At 58.4% G+C, this 14,256-nt stretch overlaps 1 protein-coding gene across 2 annotated transcripts in view; it reads left to right on the top strand.

Annotated features, from left to right (window-relative positions):
* RBM19 (RNA binding motif protein 19) overlaps nt 1-14,256 on the top strand; it is a 137,595-nt gene that overhangs the window by 82,912 nt on the left and 40,427 nt on the right. For both annotated transcript variants that reach the window (XM_012663563.1, XM_012663564.1), the window contains exon 22: nt 1,804-1,909. In XM_012663563.1, the coding sequence (XP_012519017.1) occupies nt 1,804-1,909 (106 nt within the window). The remainder of the gene's footprint in view (nt 1-1,803; nt 1,910-14,256) is intronic.

The following is a 14,256-nucleotide window of genomic DNA, read 5'->3' as shown; positions in this document are numbered from 1 at the left end:
GAACAGGTGTTTGCCCCACAGTGCCCCGGTCAGGGAGCGCAGGGAGCCTTAAGGAGGTCAGGAGAGGCTGCTCAGGGATAGTGGCATTTAGGCTGAGGCCTGAGCACACCTGCAGGCCGGGGGTGGGGTGTGGAGGGACCAGCATACCCAGAGGCAGCCTGTGCTGTGACCACGTCAGGGAAGCGCCCAACATGCTCTCCCTGTGCCCTTCAGCCTCCTCGTGCCGGTTCTGAATGCTCCCAGATCCAGTCCTCACTGCCACCAGACGTGCCATCCCTGAGGTCCCAGCGGCTCTTGGAAGAACGTGGGACCAAAGAACCATTTATCCGAACAAGCCCACCAGAAAGCGTGCCCCTCCCCGTCCCTCCCTGTCCAAAGCTGCCCAGGCAGAGACAAGGAGGAAGGAGGCTTGGGTGCAGGGGAGAGGCGGCGCGTCTGTCGTGGGATGCAGCAGCCTTTAGGTGGCAGAATGAAGCAGGGTTTGCAGCCGACTCCTCCTGGCTCTCCAGCCTCACCTTCTGGTCCCCACCTGCCCGGCCTCAGGTCCCCAGTCCCAGCCCCCTCCAGCGGGGAAGACTGGCCGTGCTCTGCTCCCCATTCTCCCTGGGAGGCTGGCCTTGTCACCAGCCGTGCTTCTCGTTGCCTGCACAGAGAAGGCACCAGGAGGGGCAGCGGAGCTGCTGGGGGGAGCTCCGAGGAGACGTGCAGATTCATTTTGAGGATTCATAATGCTGCATTTACACACCGTCCTGCCTTCAGAAATTGGGCTGGCAGATGCCTGGTCATGCTGGCAGGGCTGCGGGTTAACGCCTCGGATTTAGCTTATATCATTTCGCGAGAGCTTACGGCCTTTACTGTGTTTTTTACCCAATCGGTCTCTGGCCCCGAAGCATCCTAGACTGTCGTGCGTGCGCGTGTGTGCCCAGGTGGCCGCAAGTATGTGTAGATTTTCAAATAAAATAATACCTCTCTTCAGATGCCGTGCACATTAAATATTTATCGGCAGCAATTTGTGCTTATATATTTGATAAATGGACATTAGGAAGGGGTTGGAGAGTGGGGAGTAAGACAGGAAAGCAAGGGAGGCTCTGAGAGAGCCCGATCCTTTTGTCCTAGAATTTCTCAAAGGCTTAACCCGAAGGGAGCAGAGGAGGGGACGTGGGGGACGGTCCGAGGCTGTGTTTACCGGTTCGATCCCTGTCAGGAGAAGCCAGGCTGTTTTCTTCTCCAGAGCTTTGCCTGACTTTGGCTTAGCAGAGAGCTCAGAGGGAGGGGACGAGGGGTTTAGAGGGGTAGCTGCGTGTGGTTTGCGCTCTCAGAGCTGAAGAAACATGCCAGGTCTGGGAGAAGAGCTGGCTTCGTGCTCGCCTGACATGGAGTTTCCGTGGGCTCAGCTCAGACGTAGAGGACTATTTGAAAGGTCGGGAGACCCCACTGTCCCAAGTTCTGGCTCGCACACACGGGCAGCCCCTCGCCCTGGCCTCTGCTGTTCAAGGCTGGCACACGGTTACCCCCACAGGGAGGGGAGGACAGGTGTGCTGGAGCTGCCAGCTCGTCGGAGAGGAACCGAAACTCTCCGTCAGCATCTCCGGCCTGATTGTTCCCCCGCCTGCCTTGCTTCATGGCCAGGGCCTGGGAGGAGGAGGCCGCCATGCCCCGGAGCTGACGGGAGCGTGCGTGTGCGTGTGTGTGTGTGTGTGTGTGTGTGTGTGTGTGCGTGTGCGTGTGCCTGTGAGCCCTTCCCACCCCCACCTCCTTTGCAGGCCTCTGTCCTTAAACCCATGTATTGCCTTTCGTTTCTAGCACCTTCGGGGAGCTGAAGACGGTCCGCTTGCCAAAGAAGATGACCGGGACAGGCACGCACAGAGGATTCGGCTTCGTGGACTTCCTCACCAAGCAGGATGCGAAGGTGAGACCACGGCCCCCTCCCCGCCCGCCTGGTCCCCTCCTTTCCAGGCCCTTTGTAGGAGAAGCCTCACGGCCTCTTCACAAATGCGCATGTCGCAACCCGTGCGGGTTTTCTCTTTTTTCCCCCCAACACTACTAAATTGCACAGCGTCCCTGGGGGAGAAGACCCTGGGCTTTGTGTTCGGAGGAAGGGGCAGTTTCTGTGTCCCCCTCCCTGCCCCATTTCACGTGCGTAGGAGCCTGGGACACAAACGGGGAAGCAGGTGGGTTTCCCAGGCCGCTCTAAGTCCGAGAAAATTCCTCAGTCCAGGTGGCCCCCAGGGGCGGGCAGTGTGGGAATGCTGTGTGGACGTGTGCGGAGGGGACCCCGAGCGGAGCGCGTGGACGGGAGGGTAAGGGGCACCCAGGAAGCAGCCGTGGAAACGCGCCTTTCCTCTCGCCTTCCCGCTCGTGGCCGGGGTTCCGTCTCGTGCCGGTGACCTGTGAGCAGCCCAGGCAGGTGCTGCCGTGTACAAGCGTGTGTGCAGAAGTCCCTCGAGGCTCCTTGGAGACCTAGGTCACCTTTTATTTTTGAAGCCAGGCAGCTTCTCTGAATCGGCTCAAGACAGCATGGTGGGGCTTCGCTCCTGCAGCGGGCACTGGGTTCTCGCCTGGCGCAGCAGCCAATGTGGTGTGGGGCTGTATCCGCAGCCGCTGTCGTCATGGCACCCAGCTCCGGGTCACAACCCAAAAGGAAGGTAGCTGCGGAGCTGTCACGTGGGCTGCCCTCTGAGCTCCGTGCCCATGGGCGGCACTTCCCGGCTCTGGGCCTCGCCTTTCCTCGAGGATGAAATAACGTAACGGGGCCGCACTGCGAGCTGGGGTCCCCTTCCCCGCTGACGGGCGTGCTTTGGGAAAGCAGCGAGCGTTTCTGGGAGTTGCGCGCACTGGCCTTTGGCAAGTTGGCGTTGCAGGAGGCCCAGGGGGCAGGTCAGATGGGCAGAGCCGAAGGTAGCAGCTCAGGACACAGCTGCGGCCTTTGTGGGCCCTGGGAACACGCACAGGCAGAGAGGGCGCACCGGGACCCTCAGGGAGCCCTGCCAGACACCTTTGTCTCCGCGTCTTGAGCTCACGTGCCTGTTTTGTTGACTCGTGGCCACGTTTGTGTGGACATCTGCTCCCCTCTGCTCTGCTCGGCAGCCTTTCCCTCGCCTCCCACCAGGGACAGCATGCAACAGGCCCACGGCCTTTGTCCTCCCCGGGGCAGGCACGTGGGGCCCACGCTGGCTCAGGGCAGCAGGGGCGGGCAGCCGCTCAGAGCAGCGGCTCTTACCAGAGGCAGCTCAGCCCCCACTGAGCCTTCCCTGTGCCTGGGTTTCATCGTCTGTGAAACAGGAATGACGCACGTGTTCGACGCTGTCTACAGAGAGTGCCGGCAGCGTCTTCTCCACTGTGTTCCACAGAGCTCTGGGGACGTAAGGGGCTGGGCAGAGGGGTGGAGAACGGTTGTCATCTGTCTCGCCTGAAGGTTCCCATGTGAGATCGTGTCGGGGGGAATGGGGAGATGGGAGATTCCCTCCCTGCCCCTGGGACATCTCTTGTTAGGGCCCACGCGAGGGCCAGTCATTAGAGCACGACCTTCAAAGCCAGACTGCCTGACTTTGGATCCCAGGGCTGCCACTTTTCCGTGTGACCTTGGGCAAGTGAGGTCCTTTCTGCGTGCCTCGGTTTCCCCCCTCGTAAAATGATCATAGGATTTTCCATATTTTCATAGCGTTGTTGTGAGGTCTGAATGGGGCGATACTCTAAGAACAGGGCCTGGCCCCTGTGCGCTCTGGTTGCTGGCTCTGAGCAGGAAGAGGACAGCATAGATGGTGCCGATGGTGACGACTGAAAATAAGAAGTGTCGAGGCGGGGGCAGAGAGCAAAGGTGTCGGTGCCCCTTCGGCTGGAAGCCCTCCTCCCACACAGTGTCCCCTCTCCCTCACAGAGAGGTTGATGTCAGGGTCGACACAGCCCTCGGGGCCTGGAGGGTCGGACCAGGGGTGGGCTCCAGCCTTCACGTTCCCTGAGCCTTTGCCACATTGTGGTCGATACAGTTTTTCTCTTCGGAGTGATTAGAACAGAAAGTGGATCCCAGGTGAGCAGGGCAGCACGTGTCAGTCATTGAGGGAGTTCACCCGATGCCCAGTTGGCCCGGGCGGGGCCCCCAAGGCCAGGCTGCGATGTTCTTTCCAAAGCCCAGCACAGCCCTCCAGTGACCTACAGCGTGACGGCTCCGCCTGCCCCCCACCCCTTCCCTGCCTTCCATTCCCAGCTCCAGGAGAGAGGGCAGCCGAGGACACTCGGGCTCCACTCGCCGCCCCTCCGGGATTGGCTCTCCCCTCTCACCCCTGTGGACCCGGCCCTCTGTGCCCACCAACAAGCAAGCTGGTCTCCCAGAAGGTCCACGCCCACCGCGAGCGCGTGTCTCCTGCGAAGACGGTGTTGCTCTTTTTCCTTCCCGGGGAAGCTGCCGTTGCCTCCTCCCTCCTCCTCCCGCTCTGTCTGGAGAACTTTATTGTCTTCTGAGTGGAACAGTCAGCACTCTCCACTGACCCACGCAGGCTGCGTATTAGTGAATAGAATTCCGAATATGGTAAATATCTGGTTAGCTCGAGGGCGGGCTTGAGTTTGAAGAGGGGGAGGAATACTGCAGAGACACGCAGTGAAAAACCCCGGAGATCTCTGTATCTCAGCGGAAGGAATTAGTGAGAACCCCAGGGCTGGTTGGAGGGGCCTCCAGGATCCCAGGCTCAGGGCAAGATCTCGTAAGCGTCCTCCCCAGTGAAGCTCTTGGGGGAAAGAGACCTCCTTTATAAACCCCTCCCAGGGCTCAATTCAGCACTGGCCCCCCGAATTCCCCTCTGAGGGCTTGGAACCCATTTCCTGTCACGGTACCTTGATGAGAGTAAACAGTCGGTCCCTATTTTCACATCGGCAACCTCTTGATCCAGGAGATCTGTCCTAAGCAATCCTTCCTCTGATGGGAGGAAAGCGGAAGGGAAGAGAGGGCTGAAGGGGTATGGACAGGTATTAGGGGAGAGGAAAAGCTCGAGGTAGCACCTCGGGGCTGGAGAGCAATGGGGAACCGTGTGGTTTCTGGGAGAGGCCAGTGCTGGGACTTGCACCCAGGAATCCCTACCCCCAGGACAGTGCTCTTTCCCCAGCACCAACTGTCTGTCCTGCTGGCAGAGGATGGGAGAGGGGAGGCCCCGGTCAATTCCTAGCGGCCTCCCCTCCACACCACAGTCCCCGCGCTGGCCCTGAGCACGTGCCCACATCCGCCGCCCCGAGCAGGGGATCCAGGGTCTCCCCACTTTTCTCCTGGAGACCCACATCCGGCCTCACACATCCTTGGCAACTCCGAGGTCCATCGGGCCCCTTCTGGGTCAAGCACAGTCCCCCACATGGAGAGAGAGTCCCGGGGAGGGGCTCCTTGGAGGCCGTTGTGGCCAAGCTCAGAGTAACCAGACAACTGATGATAATAAGCGAGGGCTCCCGCAAGCGCACCGGCTTTGTACGTGACAGCCCACCGCGCACGCAGTGCCTCGTCCCAAACCACAGCAGCCCTGGCATCCGGCGGGAGAGTCACTAAGCCCCCGCTCTGTGGCCGCCGTGGAGCCCTGCGGATGGAGGGGAAGCCCAGACCTTGGCCATCTGCCCTCGTCACAGGCTCTGGTGACCGGAGCCGTGCTCAAGGGAAGCAGGATCGATGAGCTGGCACATTCTCCCAACCTAGGACATTCTATCAGCCCCTGATGTCCCGGGCGGTAAATGTCAGTCCCTCGGAAAGTGCTGGTGTTATCTCAACCTCCAGGTGTGATGATCTGGCATTTCTCAGAGAACCTTCCCCCACGTGGGGGAAAGCAGGGGACAGAGGTTGACGAGCGAAGGAGAATGGGGACGACGCGGGAAGGCAAGGACTGGAGCACACCGGGAATGCGGGTCCCCCGGGCAGCTGGGTCTGCACTGTGTGCACAGCCGTGTGTCCTGTCACCAGCGCCACGTGCTCCCCTGGGCCACAGGGGTGTTTCTGAAAGGGCAGCGTCTTTGGGCTCACCTTCTGACAGCCCATCTTTGGCAGGGCTGGTGCTGGACGTTTGCATGTGTGTTTCAGCCCTCACGGGACTCCAGGAGATAGCACGGTAGGAGACCGTTTGACAGTTGGGGAAACTGAGGCTCAAGGGGACGAAGTCACTTACTCAGGGTCGTATGGGCAATACTTGGCAGAGCTGGGCAAAATCAGATTCCAAAGCCCACGTATTCGGGGACTCCTCCCTCCCTCCCACCTTTCATCAATTCACTTACATCGAGTGCATCTCCACACCAGGCCCCGGGCAGCTGCCTCCCTCCACCCCTCACCCAACCACCTCTGGCCAGGCCCTAACACGCCCCCCAGAGAAGGACTCACCATTTAAAGAGACACTTCGGAGGAAGACCAAGAGGTTGTCCCTTAAAACATCTCTCGGGAAGCAAGCCCGGGATGAAATCGGCAGCTCCCAGCCCCAAAGGAGGAGTGGGCATTCATTCCTTGAGCCACCCCCACAGCACACACTGCCGTTCCACCCTCCAGCCCTACCCAGGCCTAAGGAGCAGTCTCACCTGGGCAGGTGTGCTGGGGACTCCCAACCAGGCATGCCCATCCCCATTGGCTGAGCGGCCACCAATAGCCACTGGGATTCCAGTTAGAAGCAGCCACTTCCTCTCTCTCTCTCTCCCCGCTCCCCAGACCGGCTGGTCATGGAGGAAGACAGGAAGGGCAACTTGGAAGGGAAGGAACACTTAAGAATAGACTCGCATCCTAAAAACCAGAATATTAATTTTTTTCCCCATGCAATGCGCCTTTAATTTTTTCCTTCCCCAAGCCCGCCGTGCCTTTGTACTTTTGCAGTTGCAGCTGTTTTTATTTGCCGTCGCTGCTGTTGTTTTAAAAGGTCTATTTTCACATGGAATGTTATCCAATTAGCAGAGCAATGTGTTGGCTTAAATAAACACTCGGGGGGAGCCGGCAGTGGGGAGACGAGATGGTGGTTGGCGTTGGCAGGCAGAGCTGTTCTCACTGTGGTGAACAGCCGCAGCTTTAATTGTAGGGTTGCACCAGTTAATGTCACCTTCCTCATTTCTCACTTTCCCACTCTGCCAAGGGTGGGGGCAGAGGGAGTGATGGACACAAGGCCCAAGCCCTCCCCAGCTCGGGTGATGCTGAGTGTTTTGGGGGGCCTTGCGTTGGACCTTCTCAAGGAATGTTCTCTGAACCTGCAGTCTGCACCTCGCAGATTCCACCAAAACAAGACCCGTGGTGGGAAGAGCTGGCAATGAGCACGCCAGACAACGCCTCTTAAGGCAAGGACAGCCTTCCTCCTTGCCGGGCGCCTGGCGCACGCGGCACAGTGCCCAGCCGTGTCGCGTGCACAGTAAACGATCGCTCAGATTGTCAGTGGTGTGAGCCTAACACATGCTTGCTTAATCGAGTGAGGGCGGAGTAGAATGCAGTCTCCGTGGGGGCCCTGTGGGAGTACAGCCGGGGTCTGAAGGGGACGTTGCCCCTCGGCAAGGAGGAAACCATGGGGCATCTTCCCCGGCCACCTGTGTTTCCGGCAGGCAGAGCCGCGCAGTGGTTGGTGTGGCCTGTGGCGTCAGAGCTGCCTCCTTCCAGCTTTGCGAATGTGGACGAGGGACTTCAGATCCCCGAACCCCGGGTGACTCGTCCCCACCACGGGAGATGATAGCGCTGCCCTCGAGGCTCTTGGGAAGATGGAGTGAATCATGCATGTGAAGCCCTCAACACAGGCTGTGGCGTGTGGCACCAAAGAAGTTGGGGGGACTGAGTGTTCCCCTGGGCCCTGCAAGTCACAGGTGCTGCACTTGGAAACCAGGCGCCGGTTGTCCTGTGTTTCCCAAAACGGGACTGGAAGCAAATTCAGAAATCGGGCTTTGTCCCCGCTCTTCTGTCTGGGTGTGCGTGTTACAGTGTGCACTCACGCCTGGGTTGTAATTGTGGGGTTGCCCAGTCCCTGTCGTCAGAGCCCAGGGGTGAGAGAAAATGGGTTTGAATCCCGCATTTCAAGGCAGGCTCAGTCAACATGTTTCTGGGCTGAGAACCGGGAGCAGGACAAGCCACTCTGCTCGGACAAGCAAGTGAGCGGCCCTCGTCACAGAGATAGAAGCAGCTGGTCTCTGCCACCCGCGTCCCTCCGAGCCTCTGTGTGGGGCGAGGCCTGCCCAGCCCCTCGAGATCAGCACGAGGAGGGCGCAGGTTCAGATGTCCTCCTTTCGCACTCACCAGGCTTTCAGGACAAGTTACCAAGGAGCGGTAAACATCCCAGCCGAGCTGGACAAACTTTCTCCCTTTTAACGGCATTAAAACAATTTTAGAAAAAGAAAACTGTGCTACCAATAACAACAACAACAGGTACCAGGAATCGGGCCCTCGTGCGCCAGGTGCTGGGTTAAAGGAACAGCCACTGTCTCATGGATTCTTCCTGGCAGCCCCGGGAGGTCGAAGCTCCCCCATTTTGCAGTCGAGAAAGTGAAGTCTCAGAGAAGTTTCTGATCAGGTCACAGGGCCAGAAAGCAGCGGGGCCAGAATGGGGGCCAGGCCGCGTGCCCCACAGGAGCTCAGAGCCCCGCCAGGCCACACTGCCACTGCCTGGCGGCTTCGTACCCGTGACTGCCTGGCATCGGCCCTCTTTCCCTAGTGGCTCGTTCAACTCCCCCCAGGGGCTGTGAACTTGCAGAGGTCAGAGGTCGTGTCCTACCTTCGTATGTCCTGATTTCGAGTTTGCCTCACAGCGGGTCGCCAGGGACGTTGGGTCACGTTGGACTGAGCCGAGTGACCAGAGGGAGAGGCGTCTCTGTGTCTGCAGGAGTTCAGATGCCACCGCCTGGAAAGGGCCCTCTGGGTGCTCCTCCCAGGGGCTCGCCCTCAGCCCCACGGGATCATCTCGGGTGGTCTGGGGTGCTCACCGAGGGCCCAGGATAGGAGTCGCTCAGCATGACACAAAGAGCTTGACTCTCCTGGAGAGAGCCTCTGCCTAGCATGCAGCCCCCTGCAGAGGCCAGAAACAGCTGGCAGGGTTTGCTGCTCTCTTGCTCCCAGGACAGCAGGAGCCTTGGGACCCAGAGGAAAAGGACCTGTCCCTTGGGGCGTAGGAATTGTCTCCCTCGGGGCGGTGACATTCAAACATCCTGGGAAGCAGACCCTCCTCCCTGAAGTCCTTGGCCTCTATTTTTTGACCACCTGGGCAAAGAGAATGATCCGAGCCCCCATCAGAATGATCCAAGCTCCGGGCGTCGGGGGCAGAGGGTTTGGGACGAGTTGACGTTGTCTGTGTTCAGGTGGATTTAGCATCTCCAGAGAGATGTAGCCCTTTGGCTCTGCCAGAGACAGCTCCCTGAGCAGCGGAAGGGGCCGGGACAGTGCCCTGGACTTCCAAAGACGGGAGTCTCATCCTCGGCTCTGCCCGGAAGCCATGGCCTTGGGCTGTTCTTCGCAGCCCCTTGGGTGAGAGCCCTGCCAAGGGCACGGAATGGGCTTTTGTTGCCGTGAGGAAGAGTCCATCCCTGGGGAAGCCGCAGAAAGGTCAGGCCCGGTGCCGCGCTGGCAGCCTTCCAGTGCCTTCCCAGTTCTTGAAAGAGGCCGCCAGGCCCAGTCTAGTCTGCAGCTGTCAACCCCGGGCCACTTCAGCAGATTGTCTTCCAGGGGAATTCGGAAAAGGCGGCAGGAGGCCAGAGTTCTCCGTGCCTGTAGTCCACGGCTTGAGCCAGAGGGGATCAAAGAGCCGTGATTTCCGGACAGCCGAGCCAGAGGACCAGGCTACGGGGGCAGCCTGGAGTCCAGCTGGCCCTGCTCAGAGCTCTCCTGGGGGGGCCTCAAATTCTCCAAGCAGGGCCAAGGCGTGAGATGTGCCGTCTGAGGTAGGGAACCCATCTGTCCCAGGTCAAGGCAGAGGGACTTAAGGTGGCCATCGCGGTCAGGGTTCCAGCAGGAAACAGAACCTGCCCCCCAGGTGCTTCAGATGAAGAGCATTGAGTGAAGAGATGTTCACGGAGGGGTGAGTAGGGTGGAGGGACTGGCCCGGGATGGCAAAGCCTCCAGGCATGAGTGGCAGTGGGGACTGTCCTCTCCCCCGTCGGGCCAGGGGAGCTTGGAGGGAGGGGTGAGGACTGGAGGGGCTGCGGGGGAGGGCCCTGAGCAGGACGTGGCCCTGGAGGGGGAGCAGGCAAGGAGCACCCTACTCCTCTCCTCCCTCTCCCCGCAGCCTCCCACCCAGGCCTCCCATTTGCTTCACCTCAGTGGAAACGGGCGGCTACGGGAGCCCTGGTCAGACGGTAAAGCAGCGGGGCTGGGGTGGGGGACCAGGGATTTCCAGCGCTGGCCATCCGTGATGGCAGGAAGTGCTCCCAAGAGCAGGGGCTGCTCTTCTGTGGCATCCTCTTTGCCCAACTCACGCGTCCTTGGGGTTCTATTCCAGATCTTCAGGCCTCTCTAGCGAGCTGGCTGGGGGATTTGACATGTGGTCTGTTGAGTCTTAGTTGCATGGGTGACTATTGCCACCCCACGAGGTCCCCAAGTCATGCACGTTGGGAGCAGTGCCACACCCAAGACTGCATGTCAGGTCTTGTCCTGACTGAAAGGCCAAGTATCTCTCTCGTGCGCATGCTCAGGGGCTGCACTGTCAGGGTGGGCTGTGCTCCTGTGTCTCCCGTCTTCATGGCCTGTAAAGTGCAGGGCTTTGAAGGGAACCGTGGCGGGACATCTAAGCCAACCTGACCGCCCACCCCAGCCCGGAGACGTGTCCATGGTGTCCCTGCGAATATTTATTGAGCGCGCTCTGTCCCGGCACCAGGCCAAGGCCCATGAGGGTGGAGCACCTTCCCTCGGGTTCAAGGTCGAATCTGGGAGCCTGGTGCTCGGCAGTCATTATGGGGCAGGGGGCAGGTGTTGGAATGGAGGCCTGTATTCAGGGCACAGGGAGGGCACCTGGCTGCTCCCTGTTCACGAGGGACAGAGCCTTGCCTGGGCACTAGCAAGCCGTCTGTGAGGGCTGCCCTCAAAGCTAGGACAGGAGCTACAGGGGCCCAGAGATGGGACATACAGAGGCCGAAGGGAAAAGGAAGGAAGAAGTTGAGCTGCATTCAGACCTTGGCCAGTGCTTCAGTTTTTTCTTCGTTGAAATGGGAGAATAATGTCTTTTCTGGGAGTAGATTGAAGTCATGTGCTTGGAGTTCTGTGGAACTAGGAGATCCATATCTGTGCTAAGGAGGCCTTTGACTCCAAGGAAGGAGAAACAGCAGAAGCAGGATTTGGAGAGGGGCAGAGGGGCAGAGGTCCGGGACCATCTAACTGTTCCGAGATGCGCACAGCCCCGCGGGCTGTTTTGGCAGAGAGCGCCATGCCAGGAGCTGAGGTTTAGGAAACTTCTCTCTGGGGAGAAGGTGGGGGTGGGTCTCAGTGCGATCAAATGTAGACAGACCAGGAAGGAAGCCGCCATCGGACCTCAGGCCACAGAGGCCTGCACTTTTCCCTCTGCTGTGGCTGGAACCTTTCGAGCACCTCAGGGTCTGGCCCTGGAGGCCCAGGCTGCATCTTCCTCCTCCTCACCAACTCCTCTGCCTCCTGGGATGCCTCAAATATAACAAGCTCTCGTTACACCCGTTTCACGAGACACAATTACTCTGGATTACCCAAAGCCAATTTTAGCCTCGAATCACTGTCCTCACACTGCCTGCGACAGTTTGAGGCCACCACGTTCCAGCCACCAAGGCAGTGGGTGCTCGGGAACGCAACCTGACTTTGTATTAACCTGCAGGGACTAGAGCTAGGCAGGGAATTCCGGTATTTTTGGAGAACCACACATTGTGCTGTGACTTTAAACACAGAAGAGCTTTGTATCCTGCCATGCTTTGTTCCTGCTCTGTAGTGCTATAATGAAAGGTGGAGGCATGCACAATAATAGCAATGACAGCCAACACCGAGTGAGACCTCTTACACCTCTGACGTGCCAGGGCTGAATCCTGCCCATTCTTTGCTGCTGCCTCACTTTTACACACGAGGAAACTGAGGCTCAGAGAGGTTAACCCCTTTGCCCAAGATCACACAGCTCATAAGTGGTGGAGCAAGGATTTGAACCACCGTGGCCCAGCAGCAGAGCCCCCCTCCGCACTGCCATGCCACCCCACCTCTTAGCATGTAAAGCCCTTCCGAAGAGAAGCTGATAAAATGCCAGGGGAGCGCAGGGAGGAGATGAGAATTTGCAAGACGTGATGTCAGAGAAGGGTCTGGAGAGGGACTTTGTAGCTGCCCCTACAAGGAATGGAGACCTCCCAGGCTTTCAGTAGCACAAGAATGGAGAACTGGTTTCCACAGGAAAGAAAGAAACACAAATCCAGCGGTGGGAGTCAGAGAGGCAGGGCATGTGGCCTCTCGACGGGGATCTCTCATTCCCTTCTTCCGAGTCTGGGCCTGGCATCCACCAGATGCAGCCTCTGGGCCACCCCCACCCGCCGTGTCCCCAGGACTGCAGCTCCTCGGGGACCCTGGCACCAGGATGGAATACCCGCCACGCCAGACTCCCCACCAATTCCTCTCTCCCGTCTTAAAACCCCGGCTCCCCCAATCAAGCCGTCTCTCTGTGCCTCGCCAGCTGAGCACGCGTGTGTTTTAAAGCTCTGAATGGGCCATTTCGGATCGGAGTCCAGATGCATTTTTATATCCGTGTGGAAAAGAATGCAGAGGCTCTGCTGGCAGTCAGAAAGAGTTTTTTAAATTAAAGTTAAAAAAAAAAAGGGAGCAGAGGGGGAGAAAAAGTTTCCCACACCTGGCCCTTCTCGGAACAGCACGGAAGAGAAGAAAGCATGCCTTTCATTTGGCCACATGTCTAGTTTTAAAAAGATGCATGTCCCACCCCCCTCCCTCCTGTCCTTTCAGATTCATTGGCTTGTTGACTATTTGCGCCACCCTCGGTGCTGCTTTTGTGTGAGTCCCACAGCTGGCCCCATCACAGCTGAGGAAACCAGGGCAGGCGAATACCCCAGGTCGCCACGTTAGTTCCCTTGGGCTGCTGCAACAGGGCTGGGTGGCTTAGAACAACAGAAATGTAGTGTCTCCCAGTTCTGGAGGCTGGAAGTCCAAAATCAAGGTGTCAGCAGGGTTGGTTCCTTCTGAGGGAAGATCTGTTCCACGTGTCTCTCCTGGCTTCCAGTGACAGCCGGTGATCCTTGGCATTCCCTGGTTGGCAGATGCCTCACTCCAGTGTCTGCCGCCATCTTCCCAGCACGTTCACCCCGTGTCTCTGTCTTCACGTGGCTTTCCTAGGACGCCAGGCATTGGATTAGGGCCCGCCATACTCCAGTGTGACCTCATCTCAACTCATTCCATCTGCAACTACCTGTTTCCAAATGAGGTCACATCTGGAGATCCTAAGGTCAGGACTCCACGCATCTTCTCACGGGGACACTGTCCAACCGTAACAGTCACGCGGGGGTGAGGGGCAGAGTCAGATGGGCTCCAGTGCGGGCCCTAGTGGCTAAGCAGTGCCTTGTGGCATCAAAGAAACAAGAGGGGCAAATGCCTCCACTCCTTGGATCCGTCAGTGCTGCCTACAGCCCAGAGAGCAGGGCAAAGACTCCACTGTCGCTCTCCAGTGCCGAGCTGCCGGGCTCAGCACTTCAGTCCCGGCGCCTACCTGAGCGTTCTCTGCCGGGAGGAAGAGATTGCAAATGTGGCAGGTTTGCAGTGACAACACAGCAGCACCGAGAACTAACATCTACTGAGCAGGGACTGTGTGCCCCACACTGTCCAGACACCGTTAACTCTTTTTTGTTCCTAGACTCCCATACTGGCATATGTGAGCATTCCCATTTTATAGGTGAGAAAACTGAGGCTAGGAAGATTTCTTCAACTTGCCTGAGATCTTGAAGGGGGGTGACCCCAGAGTCCAAGCTCTTGGCCGCTAAGCCCCACAGTCTCTGTGTACCATGGAGTGTTTGGGGACAAGCCCATCAAGTCGTGGAGAGTGTCCCTGCACAGTGCCATTGAACTTGAAACCTAGAGAGGTTTAAGAGGGCACTGGTCAATACTGTGAGGTTCCATTCGTGTGAAATGTCCCAAATAGGCAAATCCATAGAGACAGAAATCAGACCGACGGTTGCCAGGGGCTGGGGGAATAGGGGCTTGTAGCTAAGAGGTGTGGAGTTTCCTTTGGGGGTGATAAAAGTGTCCTACAATTGATATGGGGATGGTTGCACGGCTCTGTGAATAGATTAAAAACTATTGAATTGTACACTGCGGATGAGTGTCCTGGATAGCGTGTGATTTATTTCCCA

The sequence above is a fragment of the Propithecus coquereli genome, unplaced genomic scaffold (genome assembly GCF_000956105.1).
Source record: "Propithecus coquereli isolate 6110/MARCELLA unplaced genomic scaffold, Pcoq_1.0 Scaffold81, whole genome shotgun sequence".
In the NCBI taxonomy this organism is placed as follows: Eukaryota; Metazoa; Chordata; class Mammalia; order Primates; family Indriidae; genus Propithecus; species Propithecus coquereli.
Note: the sequence above shows the minus strand (reverse complement) of the source record. Positions and strands in the feature narration are given on the sequence as shown.